This window comes from Pituophis catenifer, unplaced genomic scaffold, assembly GCF_029215685.1.
Source record: "Pituophis catenifer annectens isolate HBS135680 unplaced genomic scaffold, rPitCat1.0.hap2 SCAF_3, whole genome shotgun sequence".
Lineage (NCBI taxonomy): Eukaryota > Metazoa > Chordata > Lepidosauria > Squamata > Colubridae > Pituophis > Pituophis catenifer.
Window position 1 is genome coordinate 48,923,082 of NW_027256883.1, and position 19,543 is coordinate 48,942,624.

A 19,543-nucleotide genomic window follows, 5' to 3' on the forward strand; every position below is an offset into this window, starting at 1 on the left:
CATAAGGAAACTACTGGTTTTAGTTTTATGCTACTTGGCTACCGGTCTTAAGCCATAGGGAAAAAATGTCTTTAGATTCAGATTCCTTGTACTGCTTTATTGCTTGTACTAGTTAATCAATTTTAAATTAAAGATGCAGCTTTCCGTTCTGGGGTGAAATGTTGGACAGCACCTCTTCTCAATCTGGGAGGAAAAAAACATCAGCTCAGTACATTTAGCAACGGCTCAACCCACTAAACCTTAATTGTGGTTTTGGAATGTTTTAATCTTCAAAAATCACTGCTTTATAATCAAAATTTCCATTTTATCTTTTTAGCCACTGTACCACATCTTCAGTCTAATACATAAATACATAAATACGTACGTACGTACGTATGTACGTACGTACATACATACATACATACATACGCTATGGAATGACAAGGTCATAGTTAGCCTGAAATCTGCATCACAAATAGGCACTGATTCTGAACAAGTGTGGCTTGAATGGTTCTGACCAATACAGCAAACATATAATCAGTTGGTCATAATCCAGTGTCCTATAAATGTGAGAACACTATTGCCGTCAATATGGTACAGAAACATGCCATAAGCTGGGGCCTTCAGTTAGTTTTACAAATAGCTCTACGTTTCTCTGTAATAGTGGCAGGAAAATCAAGCCAGAACAGCTATTCTTTATTATTACAACTTGGGCATAAGTTTTCAGGAGTCTGCCATTAATTCTGATAAAGTGCACCATGCATGAAAGGAAAGGAAGGCAATGATAAAAGTGCACCAAAAAAGGTTTGTATGTATCAGTGCTGCTGTTGAAAGCTTGGTCACATGTTTTTAATTCAAAGGAAGCAGATTTAGCCAAGGTTTTAAAAAGGCAGTGAAAAGAGGCTCAAATAGAGTGCTCTTCTGCAACCCAACCAAAATTTATTTCCTGCAATCAAGGCGCAGCTTGGGAAGGCAGCCCTATGATGTCAGGAAAACAATATGGCTGCTTGAATAGGTTGCAGACAGGTGCACCTTCAAACCCACCGTCACAACGCGAGTTTGACACCCCTGCATTAGAATAATGGTAAAAGTAGTCTTGGAGCAGGGAGATCCAGGTTCTTGTTCCTCCTTAACCCAATCCTTAAGAGTTGTGGGAAAATTAGGAGGCAATAGCACTAGGTTTGTTTGCACCCTTGAATTATATATAAAAGGTGAGATTTTAAGAAATTTAGTACTAATCCAGTGCAGGAATCTCAACCGTGGCAAGATACAGCTAGGGAATTCTGGGAGTTGAGATCCACACATCTTAAAAGTTGTGGAAGTTGACAAACACTAATCTAATGGATGCTCTTGAGGTGGCTCTGGACCATCTCTCTTGGCCCAACCTACCTGACAGGATTCTTGTCAGAAAAATAAGAGGGAGCATTATATATGCTGTCCTGCAATCTTTTACACAAAGTGGGATATAAATAAAATTAGAAATATTTTTATAGCTTTCGTTCTGGAAAGGGGCATTTTCTCTAAATTCACTTTATTCTGATATTTGTTCATCTTAAAGCAGCTGCACTTGCTTCAGTCCCTGCCCTAAGAAGAGAAAACGAAGGAACTCAACATGGTATCATGTCAGCACCCTGTCACATCTTGTGCAGCCCTGCTCCCCCCTCAAAGAAAAAAATACCATTCAGTTGCCAAAAAAAAAAAGAAAAGCTTCCTGCTCTGCTTAAATCTGGCACTGTTCTTTGGCATGTGCCCTTAGAATGACATCTGGGAATGACATCTGGGAACAAACAATCAAAAATGTCATAAGGGCAGAAGAGCAAGTATACCAAGGAACATCTTTATTACGAGCCCTCTTCAGACAAATGTGTCAGGTTTCATCTCACGTAATCCCAACCATGTTCACTGTCCATATTTGACTGATCCTCAGTCAAAGGCTACACATCTGAAAAACGCCATGTTTGAAAGGTGCGTTTAAAGCTTTATCAAGCTTCAGGGTCTCTACCAAAGCCTGAACATCCACTCACCGTTTTGCTATTCTGTCCTACGTACAGAGGCAGTTGTAAATGTGATTTCTCCTGCTATACCATAACTGCCTGCAAAAGCTGCTTTATCCCCAGCTCCTGTGCCATTCTTCCCATTCATCACATCTTCCAGAGGTATGGCAACTGAAAGAAAAACTGGAGTTGGCGGCCTGCCACTATCTTGTGCAGGGTTAAAATTGGGGTTGGCCATTTTTGGATCTGCTGCCCTGGCGATTGGTACCGGGATTGTAGCGAACCTCCTCACAGTACCAGCAGCGTCCGGCTGTGTTAGAACAGCATGACCTGGGATAGGTTTCCAGTCCTGTTTATTCTGAACAGAAGAGCCCACTAAAATGAAAGGTGGTGCATTTCCCTTCTTCCCATCTTCCATCATCACATAAGTTGGAGAGGACACTTGTGGTGGTTGACCTTGTTGTATCATCTGCGGCTGTAGATACTGCGGTTGGTCCTTACCACTAGATATGAATAGGGTTGCTTGGGGAACAGTAGCACCAGTTCCAACAGGTGGAAGGGGTGGAGGTGGTGGTGGTGACTTACGACCTTGTTGTTTCAAATCAGTTAGACAATAGAGAGTCCACACATTAGAATATGGTGGTGGCTGTCCTGGTTCGCTTGTTGCCATGGCTATAAAATAAAAATTTAAAGAAAAATTTGCTGGCATGAAAGACCATCTACTAGGATGTATGAACTACATATCTTTACAAACAACTTTATGCCGCAAAGAAGCATGTTACAAAGAAGAGAGAGTCTGTAGGGGCAAAAAATTGGACCTTGGTATGCTGAAAATAGAGGGACAACAGCAAAAGTGCCTTCTGGGGATGAAGCTGCAGTTCAGCTTTAAAAAATGCTGTTTCGGCTTATCAGGGCACATTTTCAATTCAAGTCTCATTCATTCATTCATTAGTTACAAGAAATTGCCAACATTCAACATGTGCCAGAGTCCTTTTGTCAACATAACATCAGTCAGCTAGATTTTACAGGCTTGCCCCACAGGTGAAGCCTTAGGGTCCTGTATGGATTCATTTTAATCAGCTCTCCTGTGAGTCAATGCAAAAGCTGTTGGATGATAAACTTGAACTCAAATGACTGGCAGCTTAAAATATTGAAAAATCTATCCATGACAAGCTTCAGGATCCTTTTAACCCTTCAGCATTCTCTCTTCTGTTAACATGCTTTTGTTTCTTACCTACCTATCTCTCTAACAGAACGTGATTCTTGGGAGATTTTGCAATCAGAGGTCAATGGATAAAAAAACATTAATCTTTCTCCAGCTGGGAACAGTGGTGGCTTAGACACTTATTACAGAGGCAAAAAATCATTTGGAACAAGTCCTGCCAGGGAAGAAAGCTAGGCCTCCAGTTACAACAATCCCATGTTTTTAAGTAAGAAGCAACTAATCCACCTTCTGTAGGCATCTGGAGAAGATTGGACCTAATGGGACAAGCGAAGGCAACCACCACCATTTCCTTTAAATGCAAAAACCATGTCAATGCCACAGTTGAGTCTACTATGTTTAAAAAAAAATTAGTCACAGTCACCACCTCACTTTCCTTCGGCTGCCAGGGGCATGTATGCAATTTTGATTCAAGCTGTGCAGTTTACTGTGAGCAAGTCTTCTGGTAGGAAAATGAAAGGCCAAGCATCTTCTATACCAGTGTTCCCTTGCTGAATTTCATCCCATGCTGCTTCTCCGTCTGTACAAAAAGAATATAATACAGGAACAGGAAACTAGGGCAAACTCGTGCAAAGAAAACTTTAGGGCTTATTCACAATCCACTGCACATCTGGAAGCATCCCACAGGCAAAAATTCCACACATGCACAATTTGCCTGACAAGTGCTGTGGGCCTGTAACACCCCAAAACGAGAGTAACTTTCATTTCAACCCTGCACTGGCATGGCTATTTGCATTTAAATAAGTTCCAGTCCTTGAGGCACTTTCTTGGCCAAAGCCATATTGCAGGAGTGGAGAAACCTGTAGCCTTCCAGATATTGCTGAACTACAATATCCAACATCCCTCAGTATTGACTGTAATGGCTGAGACTATTGGAAGTTCTAGTTCAGCTATAGCTGGAGAACTAACCTCTTTCCTGCTAACTTATCGCCAGCTTTTACCAACATAAATGCACCCAAGGAGATGGAAATGATTTACTACTTACAGAGCTAAAATATTACAATGTGGAATAGGAAGGATTCAGAAATATCTTGACTTTCTTACCTGACATAATAAAACCTGGGTCAGTTGATTTCAGTTGCTCTGTAGTATCCATTCTGTCAGGGTCACATTCTGCATCATCTGCAGATGGATCTAGAATACTAGTAAACTGGCCTGAATTTAGTGAAGCTGTTAGTGGATCTAAGAGACAGGCTACTGTATCTACAAAAGGAATGACTATCTGCTGTGGAAACTGCTCTACATAAGGTGGTGGCACAGGCTCTCCACCAGCGCTGGGGTCATCATCACCCGCAGGTGCGATGTATATGTCTGATGTGAGCTCAATTTCACTTGGGCAACCCTCTGCCTGAAACAGGTCTTTATCAGGAGGCGGTGGTGGTAGCGGCGGGGGTGGCTCTCCTTCCTGCAAGGGATCTGAGGAAGCTTGTTCTACTAGGTCAGCAGGTGACTGCTCCGCCAGGCTGCCCGAGATAGCTATTTCCTCCTGGACGGAGCTCTGACTTTGAGTGACTGATTCAGCCCTGAGAGAAGGTGCAGAAGTTCTGTTTTCTGCTTCCTCTGGGGCAGCTTCCCCTTCCTCTGGGGCAGGTTCTGCTTCTGCTGGGGCAGGTTCTGCTTCCTCTGGGGCAGGCTCTGCTTCCTCTGGGGCAGGTTCTGCTTCCTCTGGGGCAGGTTCTGCTTCCTCTGGGGCAGGTTCTGCTTCCTCTGGGGCAGGTTCTGTTTCTGCCTCAGCAGGTTCTGCTGCTGCCTCAGCAGGTTCTGCTTCTGCCTCAGCAGGTTCTGCTGCTGCCTCAGCAGGTTCTGCTGCTGCCTCAGCAGGTTCTGCTTCTGCAGGCTCTGCTTCTGCTGGGGCAGGTGCTTCTTCTTCAGCAGGTTCTGCTTCTGCTGGGGCAGGCTCAGGGGCAAGCTCAGGGGCAGGTTCTGGGGCAGGTTCCGGAGCAGGTTCCGGAGCAGCTGGTAAACCAACTGCAATTGCGGCCATTGCCTCGCTGGCAGTGTGGGACAACGTAGGAAGGGTCTGCACAGAGATGGCCACATCCTTCAACTCAGGTTCAGTACCCATCGTTTCAACGTTACCTAGCATTTGTGATGCTAGCTGAGCTGGATCGGCTGGGATATAAGCGAGTCCTGCTCCCTTGTCGTCCCCAACCTTTTCTACAAATTCGTCAACAATAGATGGGAATTGAGTAGTTTTGGTGCTCAGTTCACGAGACTCTTCGCTTATCTGATCCTCTTCTGTGTCAGTCGATTTCTCCTTCCGTTTGGGTTCATCATGAATTGGAATCGTGTCAAGATCTGACCGAAATGCATCTCCAACATCTGCCCTTTTAGAACGGGGCATCTGTGTTGCTGCTCCTGGTCCTTCTGCCCATCCCTCCACTGCAGGAAGATAAACAGGAAATAAATCAAAAAGAGACCCCCATCAACCCAAAAAAAACCACGACTTCTAAGTTAATTTTGGAAGCTAAATATCTGTCTTTCATCTGCCATTAAGGAAAGCATGTAATAAGTGCTTAATACAAGACTGTACATGATTGGTGGAGCCAGAGGTTACTCCATTCATTTAACTGCACACATCGGCCTATAGTTGCAGATGAGAAAATGTCTGCAGGCTTTTGTAATAGTCCATCACACAGCAAGGTTGGCTGTTTCCCACATCCATTTTGTGTATTTCTTTAATTATTCATTTTACACCTTTATAAGGCCAATCAATGCAAGCTCTGAGTGGCATGGCACAGAAGTAAACACAAACAAAAATTAAACTTCCATCACTAAAAAGTAGTCAAAATACATAAAGCACATGGGAAGAGATTTGGTGTTTGACCACCAACTGTTCAAATGTTGTATAGAAAAACCGTAAGCAGAAGAATCCGATGCTGCGAATGCAAGCTTTGCCCTAGAGAAGGATTTTAATGCCTATTACTGAGAGGTAGGTTGGAAAAAATTCCTTCTTTAAAAATTAGAACAGTGTTTCTCAACCTTAGCAATTTCAAAATGTGTTGACTTGCTGGCTAGGGGAATTCTGGGAGTTGAAGTCCACATATTTCAACTTTGCTGAAGTTGAGAAATACTGAGCTAGAGAGATTGCCAACTAAGATAAACATAACTGTTTATATTCCATCAGATTCAGCATAAGAAAACCTCTTTGTCAGCATAAGAAAACCTTCATGTTGACAAACAACTTCTCACTTTGTGTCCTATAATTAGAGGTTAAAAATTTATCCTACATATTTATTGGACAAACCAGACGTTGAAGTGGTTGAAATGGGGGAGCCCATATTTCCTTATGCTTTCCTATCTATTCTGACAAATGGTCACAGTAATTTAGCTTTAGAATAAAGGCTTTTAAACCTCTTTCCATTTTAGTGGTTGTTTTCTCCTGCAGTTTACTTCCGGAAGATTATCTTTTCTTCTAGAACTGCTTTGCCAAAGACCAACACCTGGCAGGGAGGCAGATGAATCAGATGGTGCTCCCACAAAAAAAAAAATAATAACTACTACTGGGCAAGAAGTATAAATAAGAAATGTGCATTAATAGGAGGATGAGGAATTGCTATAGCATGTTATATAAGGTTTTGGAAACCTACCTGGGATGAGATCAGTACAAATCTATATGGGAAAGCTGGCTACATATAGCCAGCACCTATAGCCAGAATAATCCAGGGAATACCGTTGCTAAGGAAGAAGGGTTCTCTCACAAGACTGGGATTTTCTCATGTACTTGCAGTCCTCTGTTGAACTTTGCTGTTTCTACAGCTATTTCCTGTGTATACTATGCTTTACAGTTAGTTTCTCCTTTGCTATGCTTTGGATACTACACCCTTTCAGCTTTTATTTCATTTTTCTGGTGTTTTCTGGAAGTTTTGAATAGGGATATTAGGCAAGTTGAGAAAATAAAAGGTATAAATATCAAAAAGGAAGTTTATAAATTGAGAGCATTTGCTGACAATTTAGTTACCATATTTTTCGGAGTATAAGACGCATTTCCCCCCCCCCCAAAGGAGGGTGAAAATTTGGGTGCATCTTATACACCAAATGTAGCCCCATCCACTCACCAGCCCCCACCCTTCGGCCTCCACACATCCTCTCAAACGGAGCTTTTGGAGGCTGCAAACACAGCCTCTCAAAACGGAGAGCCTCTCAGCCTCCAAAAGCTCCATTTGAGAGGTTGAGTTTTCAGCCACCAAAAGCTCCATTTGCAAGGGAGCTTCTCTTCTCTTTGCAAATAGCAGCCTCTCAAATGGAGCTTTTGGAGGGTGAAAAAGCAAGGTGCAGAGGCCAAAATGGCAACCCAGAACAGCTGCTGCCTTGTCGGACCGGTTCCGCGCTTCCCCTGCTGTAGTCACTGGAGTGCCCTGCGACGATCAGCTGCATTTTTGAAGCTGCATATCTGCTCCAATGAGGCAAGTGCGAGTGTAGCACACACTCACAACCAGCAAACCTGTTGTTAAAGTTCACCTCTGGGAACAGCTGATTGAGGGTATTCTGGGAGGCGGATCCACCCACCAATCAGCTGCTCATGCTGAATCAGGCTAATGTGCTGAAGCTGACCAGGCTGTTTGCTAAGGACACTAGCCAGATGAATATCGATGGATGCTGGTAGGAAGAGGCAGAAGTTTTTTTTCTTTTTTTTCTCCCCCAAAACTAAGGTGCGTCTTATACTCCGAAAAATACGGTATATTTTTGCAAGACCCAGATATAGAATATCTGATGAAGAAATTAAATGAGTCTGGAGCATTAGCGGGCTTTATAATAAATAAGCAGAAAATAACAATGCTTAAGAATATGACTTCTCAGGATTATGAAATATTGACTAAAACGTGTTTTAAGGTGGAGAAAAAAGTGAAAAACCTGTGGGTTATATTGACAAATACAAATGCTAAATTGTTTCAACATAACTTTGTGTCTCTTTGGAATGATATTAAAAAACACTTAAGCCGAGATAAATTGAAACTACCCAGTTTACCCCAAAATAAGACATCCCCTGATAATAAGCCCAATCGGGCTTTTGAGCACATGGCAATAAGGCCAAGCACTTATTTCAGGGTTCAAAAGAATATAATACAAGGTCTTATTTTCGGGAAAACATGGTATTATTATTAGGTAGAATCTCTGTAATTAAGATGAATATTTTACCAACATTTTTGTTGGGGGTTTGGGTTTACCAGATTTGAAATTGTATTTTCATGCTTGTTTGGTCTGGCTAAATGAGTGGGTGACTCTTCAAAATAAGAGGTTATTTGAGCTGGACTGCCATAAATTAAGATTTGGATGGCATGGGTATTTATGGTATGATAAGGTTAAAATAAATGTTGATTTCAATAATCACTTTGTTGGAGATAGCATCTGCAAAGCCTCTCTGGGTGTTGCCCCAAGAAGCCTTTTTAAGAAAAGAAATGGTGGCGAGGCAAGACTGGTGGACTTATGGTCAAATAATATCTTTCAATTATGATGACCCTATCCTCAAATCTAAAGAGGAGTTGGAATCAGAAGGGTGTGTTTGCCATTGGTTTAAATATTTACAATTGAAAGATTTAAATTAGATATTTAAAAAAACTATTGATTTGATTTTGTGAAAAATGAATTGGAAATCCTATCGTGTGGTAGTGATGAACATATTATTGCTTATAAAATGTTATTGAAATTGAACTTGGAAAATGAGAATGTAAAGCATTGTATGATTCAATGGGCAAATAAATATAATGTTTGAACAATGGGAGAACATGTGGACAAAAGATCTAAAGTTCACGTTAAATTATAATTTAAATGGCAAAATTCACTGCTTTGATTAAAGAAAAGAACACAATTAATTTTGTTTCTATGTGGAAACAGCTTTTTTTATGTGAAGAAAATAATCACAGATATGTGCTTTATAAATGATCCTTCCTATTTCCCAAAACCACGCTGCAAGTTTTGAGGATGTTAAGCGTTTTGGAAATCCTTCTAGAAAATGAAGCACTACATAATCCTAACCCTAACCTTAAATTAGTGGAGAACGAGCTATATCAGAAGCACTTGCTGAATCAACTCAAGTGTTCAGAAATTAAATGACAAAGAAAAATATGAAAAAAATATGCTACAAATTGTGACAAATGGAGCTAGTGTTAATATTATCAGTAAAAGAGAAATAGAAGTCTGGTTTTTTTAAAAAATTAAAAAATCAAGTGAAATGTAAAGTTGATTCTAAACAGCTTTTGCCAACCTAGGCATGATCCCACTATGTGGAACTTTAACTTCCAGAATCTCAACCATGACCATAACCATTCTGACCAGGAATTCCAGAAGTTGAAGAGAGGCACATCTGGGGAAATTGATTTTAATTATATTAATTGCTTCCTCTAAAATTCTAACCCTTGATGAACTCAAGGATATGCCTGTGGTTTTTCTTGGCGACAATATGGATATGGTCTGCCATAGCATTAATCCATCATGGTCTCTCATCCAACTATTAATCATTGATTTCAGAATTTTTCCTTAGTAAGACTAAATCTGAACCATAATTGAAATTATAGCAGGTGGCAGTACCAAACTGACTCTAGCTGACTTCGAAAAAGCTAAGTAAGGATGAGTCAGTTTGGTACTGCCACCTGCTATAATTTCAATTATGGTTCAGGTTTAGTTTTACTAAGGAAAAATTCTGAAATCAATGAGAAAGCTTGTTATGATTAATTTAAGATCTGCTCATTTCTATGGGTCAATTTATAATCCAAGTTCACACATTTGACTGTCATATTTTTTTTAATCAGGCTTCAACTTAACTGTCATTAAACCATTAGTTATTATTAGAAATCACATCATGCTAAAACAGAAACATCAATGATTTAGTATGCTATGTAATCCATTTTAAGTACTGCCACATCTTAGACCAATTATGAGTACCTACTTATAGCAAAGATAAATATCTTATATACAAGATTTCCGACTGGAAAACTATGCCTAAAATTTCAGGTAGTTCTCAGTGGTGGGGGTAGGGGTGTTTAAACAGCCTTTTCCAACTCGCTGCCTTCCCAAATGTATTGAACTTCAGCTTTCATAACAGCCAGTCATTGAACTAGGAGAGGATTTATAGTTATAGTTCAACCTATTTGAAGGGAAACACATTGGAGAAAGCGATTTTATAATATGACAGGGCAGAAGAAGATAAAAGGAGAAAGCATTTGAGATCAACTAAAAGTGAGGTCCCTCTGGTGGTGGGAGAGAGGTTTGACAAAACAAGGAAGTAAGACAGAAAACAGCAAAGGGAGGCAAGACACACGCAGGCATGAAGGTTAGCCAATCAAAGAACCACCAAACATTTTTTATTTAACACACTACATTGTACAGACTGCAATAAAAATATTTATTGCAGTCTGTATAATGTAAAAAAAATAAAATAAAAAAATATCCAGGAATTTCTAGTAGAAATAGAGTAAAAGACAAATTCAACATCACAGGTGCTTTTTTTTTGCATGGCACAACAGACCACAAACTAGTTTAGCTTGTCATATCACCATTACTTTTGGTTAATTTATTCTTGGTGTATTGTGCAAATCCAGAAATATTTGATTGAGTAAATCGTAGCTAAAAGTTGTGAGTAGGCATGCTGTGTCAATAGTGTTACCTCGAGTCACAAATATATTTTTGCCTGGCATGTTGTGGGAACCTGACAGCTGTCACTAGTACAATAGTCAAGAAAAGAAAATATGTACTGAGAAGTGAAATGAGAAATGTGCAAAGAGATGAAAAGAACTCCCCCCCCCCCCCCAAGATGGCTGCTGAGTGGTAGAAATTTTTCTCTTTCCTGCCAACGATCTGATTTTGTTGCCAGAACTGCTCTGGCAGTGCTGTCCCTAGATTTGAATGGCGCACTTAGGAATGACCCAGACAACTTTTGGACGGCCATGGACCCCATCTGGGAAGCAGAGTCTTGAAGATTTCAGTTCCCTTTGGGAGCGGGCGGGAAGTCAGGGCCTCCATCTTCCTTTCAGCATTTTGTTTTCTAAGCATGCATGGGTATTAACTTTCACTTTTGGAATTTATTGTGTTACTTTACCAGTCTTTGGCTGGTTGAATACTGACCTACTTTGATCCCTTGCTGGATTTTATCTGTTTTTTTTTCCTTTTCCTTTTTATTTATGTTGTGCTTTGAATAATTTTTGCTTTTCTATATGAAAACACAGTGTGTCCTTGGATGGTGAAGTGCTTTTATTTGATTTACATCAATATTAGACTTTCACCACACGGCTTTTATACTTTATTAACTTGCAAAATATTTGGAGCTTATTTTTTAATTTTTCTTTTAACTTTGGATCGACATATCCAGAAAATATCTTCCCTGTTCCTTTATTTTTTTTCCTTCACTTTGTTTTAGTGCACGGTGTCAAACTTGATCGTCACCTGATGTATTGTGATGTATTGCGATGTTTTTTGCCTTTGCGGAGCCGGGGTGGGCATGGTCTGTGCGTGAGGCATCCAGCCTGCAGGCTGCCAGTTTGACAGGCCTGCTTCAGTGTTTTTTGTTTCCTGGCTAACTTACACAGAACAACAGTGAATCGAATTAAATATGAACAGAGCTGACTGAAAAGACCATTTGATAATGCAATCTTTAGTTGAAAGCTTCTTTAAAAAGTTTGATGAAATGATAATGGCTATGGAAAATATTCAGAGGCATGTTGTTCTGGAATTAGATTCAAAAAAGGAATGTAATTTGAAATCAGTTAATTTGTCGGAAAGAAATTGGGCCTATACAGACTTAGAATTCTAACTGAGTTGATGGCATATAGCTCTTTTAAATTCAAGCCCGCAGCCTTTTACAACAGCAGAAATTACGCTGAGTGGAGAAGCAAATTGGCTTTCCCGAGGGGGATTGAGGGAAATGGGGAAATGGATTTATCACACCTAATCAGGAAGCAATTTTATTTGGACTTTGTTGGGAAAATAGATCAACTTTGAAGACTGAATTTATTATATTTCATCAGACAAAAAGAAATTGCATTAAGAAACAAATGTGGACATTAGTAATTACTGATGAATTACTGTTAACCTTTGGGATGATATGGGATAGATAAGATGTCATGGAAAATTTTCTACAAGTTGTTCACATTAATAATTTGTTAACAGAAGGTTCTAAAACTTTAATCTTGTCTTTCTTTATTATTATTGTTCTTCCTGTTAAGTATAGTTTATTTTTATTTATTTTTTTAATTTGATTTATATGCCGCCCTTCTCCAGAGACTCAGGGCGGTTTACAATGCGTTAAACAATAGCCTTCATACTTTTGTATACTTATACAAAGTCAGCTTATTGCCCCCACAAACTGGGTCCTCCTTTAAACTAGTGTCATTAATATAGTATATAGATGACAGGTTAGTTATTTGCAAATAGATTTGGTAGTTTAAAAATCTTTTGGACCTGTTTTATAAGAGATGACAAATTAATTTTGTAGTAATGTATTAATCAGTTTTCAATGGGGGGGTGTTAGTTTTTTTTCTTTTTCTTATTCAATGCGCTTTTCCTAGTGTCTTACTAGTTTTTTTTGTTTTTTTGTTTTTTTCTATTCTTTAATTTTTGGGGAGTTTTGTATTTTAATCTTTTTTTAATAAAATAAAAATTTGAATTAAAAAAGAAATGTGTAAATAGACATACCTTTGCTCTTCACCAAATATGCTGATTCTTTTTTTAAAAAAAACTATAACATTGCTATATCTAAGATGCAGAACAAATGGAACAGATATCTTCACCAGGGTTAAACTACAGAACTGTGTCCTATACAACATGAACAACTCTTTCTTTTTCCTACTCCGTTTGCCTCATACACAAACACAATCACACCAGTCTTTCTGTGAGCTGAGCATTTCATGGACAGCAATATTAAGGCTACTGAGATCCTATCTCCATCTATCAATCTTGCTCAGTCTGAAGCTAGCATTACTTTATTAAATGCAGGTATCTAGCTAACCTAAATTGCTGAATCATTTAATGTAAAACCAATTAGTATAAGCCTCATCCCTAGTAAACTATATGCAAGATGCAAGGAGAGGGGAAAAATACTTGGCCAATCGGGTTCACACACCAATATAAATGAATTTGTGTTAATCCCACATTCTGTTAAACAAAATGTCTTTTTTCACTATGCATGATAGAAGCCATATTTGCATATGGTTGTGCAGCTAAAGCGTTTTTGTATCAAATGAATGTCTCTGGGGCCTATATGGAATCCAGGGGCATTCTTGGCAAGGAAAATTGGTATCCCTATTTTACAGGATGCCAGATACTCACCTAATCTTACTTAAAGTAAAAATACTAGTTTTCAAAAAATGTGGCATCCTCAGAGTTGCAGTCAAAATGAAAGCCAGAGGCTTTCAAAAACTGCTTGGACTTAGACAGGAAACATAGAAGAATCACAGAGTGCTAGATTTGCAGGGTGCCTAGCAAGGCCATTAAAGTTTGACCCCTTGCACAGTGATGGAATCTAAATGAAAGCACTCTATCATCCTTCCTGTTTTAAGCATCCTAACTCCCTAAGTCCCAGCTAGATAACTGTGGACTGATGAGGAATATGCTAACACATAAAGTTTTCCCATAGTGATACAGTACAATCTCACTCCTGGTAGAAACTCAAAATCTTTCCTTTGCTTATCAACCCTTCAACATTTTCTCAATAAATTGTTCCAATCTCCAGGACATTCCCAGACTGCACTAAAATTACATTCTCTGTCTGCCCAATCTGTCTCTCATCTGTTGTTTCAGTGAACAAAAGTATGAAGCATTAGGCATAGGCAAATATCCAAATCTATAGAACCAAGAATTTCACACTATTGCTATTTCAACCAACTGCCCAGGTGATCTTTTTTTAATTAGAGGTTTCTTTGTTATATTTAATTCACACAAATATAAGTCACCTTTGGTTTTTCAGATTTATAATCTTAACCAGGATCGATGGATGATTTTTTAATGTAAAAACTATGTCAGAGAGGAAAGCCTTCTCTTCCACTTTCAATCACAGTCTCAGCAACCACATTTACATTTTCTTTAAAATCTCCCCTTAAAAGAAAACAAGTTACATTAAATAATGTGCAGCCAGGCCCTAACAACAAATCGTTTTTAGTGCTAATCTCATACCTCTTGTCACATGAAATTCTCTCACCAGTTCTTTGATATCTAAATTAGGATGTTCTGGAAAGAAAAGATGGAGAAAGGCAATCAATTTATGAACCTAAATCTCTGCTCGTACAAAACTGATATATAAAACACATTTCCTGTCAGAGCTAATATAAGGACTCAATAGTTTGAATGATTGTTGGTTTACTTATACTGGTGAATATTTAATTTTTTAAAACAAAAAAAGACAAACCTTCTCGAAAAACTATGAGTTCTTTGAAATACTCAGCAGCAAACTCGGTGATGTTGGAGGGACTAGCTTTGAGAACTGCTCTGCTCACTCCTTCAAGTAAAGTCTTGAGGCCATATGGGACCACCATCCTGGGCTTTGCAGTATGCATTGTTGCCAGTTGAACATGAAACTGCAAATTCACAACTGAAAGGAAAGAAGAGGGGTGAAAAAGGATTTGACACCCCAACAGTCTGTACTTCAGCCTCTCCCAAGTCAATGGCACCAGATGTGTTGGATTTAAACTGCTATAATCTTAGACTTGAGGGACGTAGTGGTTCAGTGGCTAAGACGCTGAGCTTGTTGATTGAAAGGTCGGCAGTTCAGCGGTTTGAATCCCTAGTGCCGCTCCCGTTACTTGTCCCAGCTTCTGCCAACCTAGCAGTTCGAAAAAAATTCAAGTAGAAAAATAGTGACCTCTGATGGGAAGGTAACAGCGTTCCATGCACCTTTGGCGTTTAGTCATGCCGGCCACATAACCACTGGCTCTTCGGCTTTGAAACGGAGATGCGCATCGCCCCCTATTCGGGAATGACTAGCACATATGTGCAAGGGAAACCTTTACCTTTAATCTTAGACTAAGCATCGCCGGTGTTGATTATAAGATTACAGGACTTTAAGATCCAACGTATTTGGAATGCACCAGATCAGCAAACATTAATCTAGCCTTATAATATTTGTGGATTCATCTTTATAAAACTTGAAGATTTATCCTAAGAGCATTTATGAATCAAATCCAGTCAAGTTGGCTTCATGGGCATTTATATGCCTCTCTCCTACTGACTGCTTAATTGACTGATAGAAAAAAAAAAGCCTAGTGCATACAAACTTTGGGTGGAAATTTGTTTTGTGTCATCATCGAACAAATCATTTCAAAAATTATAATGAGGCATAAAGTAGCTCTCAAACAATGTTAGCTCAGATTGAGTTGATCGATGTCAGAATATTACTTTCAAAAGTTAGATTTAAACTGATTGTGTTACTTCTTGAAATTGTATATAATATCAAACAAAGGAGATAATAAGGCAGGACCAACTTTTATGGCTTTAGAATTCCTTTAAAATTTTAAAACCGATGTTTCATTACTTTTGGTACAATCTTATTCCCATGTTCTTATAAATCCCTACTGAATACAGCAGTAAACTGCAAGTAAATAAATGGCAAATAATTAAGTTAAACTTGATCAGGAGGACATTAAAGTGAATCCAGAAAAAACAATGAAATTAGGATATCAAATAAAGGTATACAGTTTAAAAGGAACAGTGAGTGATGTGGTTAAATCACAAATTGAAAAATTAGGAAACGTTGTTTGGAAAGCTTAAGGCCTACATTCTAATACACAGAATATGGAAAGGAAGAACTTTTATCACGGAGAAAAATATGACAATAATCAGTGACTTTCTGAGATAAGTCTTATTGGAATACAGCATTATTCTAGAGGAACAAAAGCAATAGAAGAATGAGGAGAAACTGCACTATAAGTTGCTATGTAAGATAAACCCTGCCCAAAACCCCAAATTAATTAATGTATATAGCATATCTGGATTTTAAACAGAGGAACAAATAAAAACAATATTCTTGTTGGAATCTATTATTATTCCCCTAACCAAGGAGCAAATATGAGTCGTGCTTTCTAAAAGGAAACTACATACATTTCAACAAGACATGGAGCAATATTGTATAGATGGAGGATTTTAATGCCTTGGCATCTGTTGAGAGACAAATTCTGTCAAGCATGGATTTTCCAGGAAATTCTTGCTTTGTTTTGCTGAAAACTTTTTTCCTTTAGGGGGCAGTTGAAGACATATCAACATCAAATATCAGTGATTTGATATTATACAATAGGGAAAATAAATGATAAATGAACCAGCAGTTATATTAGAGGAAAGTAATCATGTAATGCTGAAGATCTTGATTTTAATGGAAACTACAGACAAATTAGTATGCTAGTTTACTTCTAAAAGAACAGCTGCAAACAGTTCAAGGAAAGGTACTGGAAATGGAAGACCACAGAAGCCACTATGGCTACGAAAGATTACAGGAAACCCTCCAAAAAAAACCCCATATATAGGATATAAAAAAGAGGGATAGGGCAGTGGTGAAATCAAATTTTTTTACTACTGGTTCTGTGGGCATGGCTTGGTGGGCGTGGCAGGGGAAGGATACTACAAAATTGCCATTCCCACCCCACTCTGGGGCCAGCCAGAGGTGGTATTTGCCGGTTCTCCGAACTATTCAAAATTTCCGCTACCGGTTCTCCGAACTGCTCAAAATTTCCGCTACTGGTTCTCCAGAACCTGTCAGAACCTGCTGGATTTCACCCTGGGCCAGCGGATCAAGGAGGAAAGCACAAAGCAAGATTGAGAAAATTGTAGAGATTGAGAGGAATGACTAGCTCAAAAAGTGTTGGAAGTTTGACAAAGGATGTTAAAACGATAAAACAGACTACCTCAGATCTCTTTAAAATAAAAAGAAAAGAAACCAAAGATGGAAAAATACAAAAAGATAATGAAATGACAGAATTAGTCAATTCTTATTTTGGCTCAGTCTTCTCTAGCAAGATATTATAGATTTCATCAGGCATTTTAAAGAGTAAGATGAAGACATAGAATTGAAGAATTAATAAAACAAATGCTTCTCTTCTAAAAAAAGAGAAAGAGGACAGAAAGAATTCAGTTATTCAATCTGACACCATTATACAGAGGGTTCTAAAGCAATCATAAAGCAGTCGATTTTATGTAAGCACCTTGAAAACAATGCAGTAATTTTCAGAATTCAGTCTGGGTTTTGCAAGTCTTGCCAAATTAATGTTATATTTTGATGGGATAACCTCCTTAGTAGACTTTCTTGGTTTCAGCAAAGCATTTGGCAAAGGATCCCACAATATTTCAATATAGCAAGCTAGTTAAGTGTGGCCCTCTGTCCTCTAATATGAAGGAAGAAATGGTAGAAACACTTATCAAATTTGAAGATGGCAGGAAAATGGGAAGGATAGCTAAATTTAAAGAAAGATATTTCAAAATAAGCTTAATTGGTTAAAGAAATGGGCCATAAATAAAATGATTATTGAATTCATTCAAATGGAAATGAATGCAAAGCTTTTCATTCGGGAAACAAATGCACAAGTATAGGATGGGAAATAATTGGCCTGCCAATTGTGAATAGTATCTTGAAATTGTACTTTATTGCAAAATAAATACCAGTATGAGCCATTAGTATAATGTCTGCCAAAAAGGCAAATGCACTTCCAGATTGCATGAAAAGAAGTACAGATTCCAGATCACAGAAAATAATAGTTTCACTTTATTCTGCACTGGGACTCAAAATTCTAGTCATTCCATTTTAACAAGGATGCATACAAACTAGAATAGTTTTTAAAAAGGCAAGAGGAGGATAAACCAACTAGAAACAAAATCCTATGAAGGCAGATTAAAGGACCATGGAACATTAAGTGGGGCTGAACAAGTAGTTGGAGACGTCCTTTGATTTGATGAAGAAGTTTAGGAAATCACTCATTCAAACCTTTTTGCTGAAAACTTCGGTGTCCTGCTTCTAACCAGTGCAGCAAAACAGAGCAGTGAAGATCCTTGGCTAAGGAAAAATAATTCCTTTTCATGTACAGTGCATGCCAAGAAATTATTTCCACTGAAGCTGAACAGGTATTTAAGGTAAGCCAGCCCAATTCTGCATGTTGAGACAGTTGCACATCTGCATGAGGCCAAGCATTTCAGTGCAGCAGAATGACTGAAATTCACCCAGACCTATAAATGTTTAGCCCTCAGAAGATGGAATAAGTGGATGGGATATGATGGCAATTTTCAAGTACCTGAAAGGATATGAATGTCAACATCTGTACTCTTTCATCCCTGATGATAAGACCTGGAATAGGGGATTTGATTTACATAAAGGAAGATTTTGATTGTAGAAAAAACACCTTCCTAACTGTAAGAGCAGTTTGACAATGGAACCACTCAAAAGGGTTTTGAGGTCCTATTCATTGAAAGTATTTAAGCAGAGACTAGACAGCAATCTGTGAAGATTCTTTCATTTGGATTCCTGCCTGGAGCAGAGTTGAACTCGGTAGTTTAAATGTTCTTTTTCCATTCGGATTCTGCTCTTAGAACTGCAAACTGTGGTACATCAAGAAAGAAACTTGAGCAGGGGACTATACTCTTTCTAGTCATTAGTGTTCATGATAGGTAAAACTCTTCCAAGAGTGTATTTTACTTACTATGAAGTGTATTTGCCACCCATCTTGTATCCAACGACTCTGGGTGGTGAAATTGCTACTTACATATTCCTGAAAGACTGGTATTTTGTCTTTTAACTCCAACGAGTACTTCCTTCTTAAAGGTCACTTTATGGAGTTCACACTCATACACACACCCCCCCAAGTTTATCAGGCAACTACAATAAGCTTTCTGCCTCAGATACAAAACTTTTTATCCCAGCGAACTCAGCAGTGATGGGCTCCAGAATACTGATGATGGGAATTGTGCGACGGCTCTAAAGAATGTCAGTTTAGGGAAGAACATTTACAGTTTCAGGGTTTTTCCCCTCGGGAAATGTAGACAACGCGGAGTTACTTATTCGTTAAACTGCGAAGGCGGGAACTGCTGCAACAGACGTCGATCAGCCAAGCCACCAAAGCAGTCTATCGGGCCAAACCATCCTGGCTTGGCAATTGTGCATTTCCAAGCCGTTGTATAAGCTGCTGGCTCGGGTGACACTTCTGATAACTGCTGCTGCACATTCCCCCGTTCCGCCCATGCACACCCACCCGAAAGGGTCCCGCGGCTTGTGCCTCCCTCTCCCACTTGCCCTCCCTCCTTCTGATACCGTGCCAGGCGTAAGAGGCCGAGCAAGCCTCTCACTACAACCCCGCGGTTGTCCTAATTCCCCAACCTTCTTTTTTAACTTTTTTTGCGCTTGTCAGCAACGGGATCGCTCCTTTCTCGCCCCTTGCCGGAGCCTCCT

General features: G+C 39.1%; 1 protein-coding gene across 3 annotated transcripts; it reads right to left on the minus strand.

Annotated features, from left to right (window-relative positions):
* Positions 1-76: 76 nt before the first annotated feature.
* On the minus strand, positions 77-19,529 carry CABYR (calcium binding tyrosine phosphorylation regulated). Of its 3 annotated transcripts, none has more exons than XM_070940584.1 (6): positions 19,472-19,529; positions 14,531-14,713; positions 14,299-14,352; positions 4,240-5,577; positions 2,004-2,144; positions 77-183 (listed from the first exon to the last, which is right to left on the minus strand). In XM_070940584.1, exons 2-5 carry the CDS (start codon positions 14,676-14,678, stop codon positions 2,011-2,013), a joined length of 1,674 nt encoding a protein of 557 aa, XP_070796685.1. In that variant the 5' UTR covers positions 14,679-14,713; positions 19,472-19,529; the 3' UTR covers positions 77-183; positions 2,004-2,010. The 3 variants fall into 3 exon arrangements, with proteins under 3 accessions (XP_070796685.1, XP_070796686.1, XP_070796684.1); XM_070940585.1 differs by having other exon boundaries at positions 19,485-19,528; XM_070940583.1 differs by having other exon boundaries at positions 19,406-19,520.
* Between the last annotated feature and the right edge of the window lie 14 nt (positions 19,530-19,543).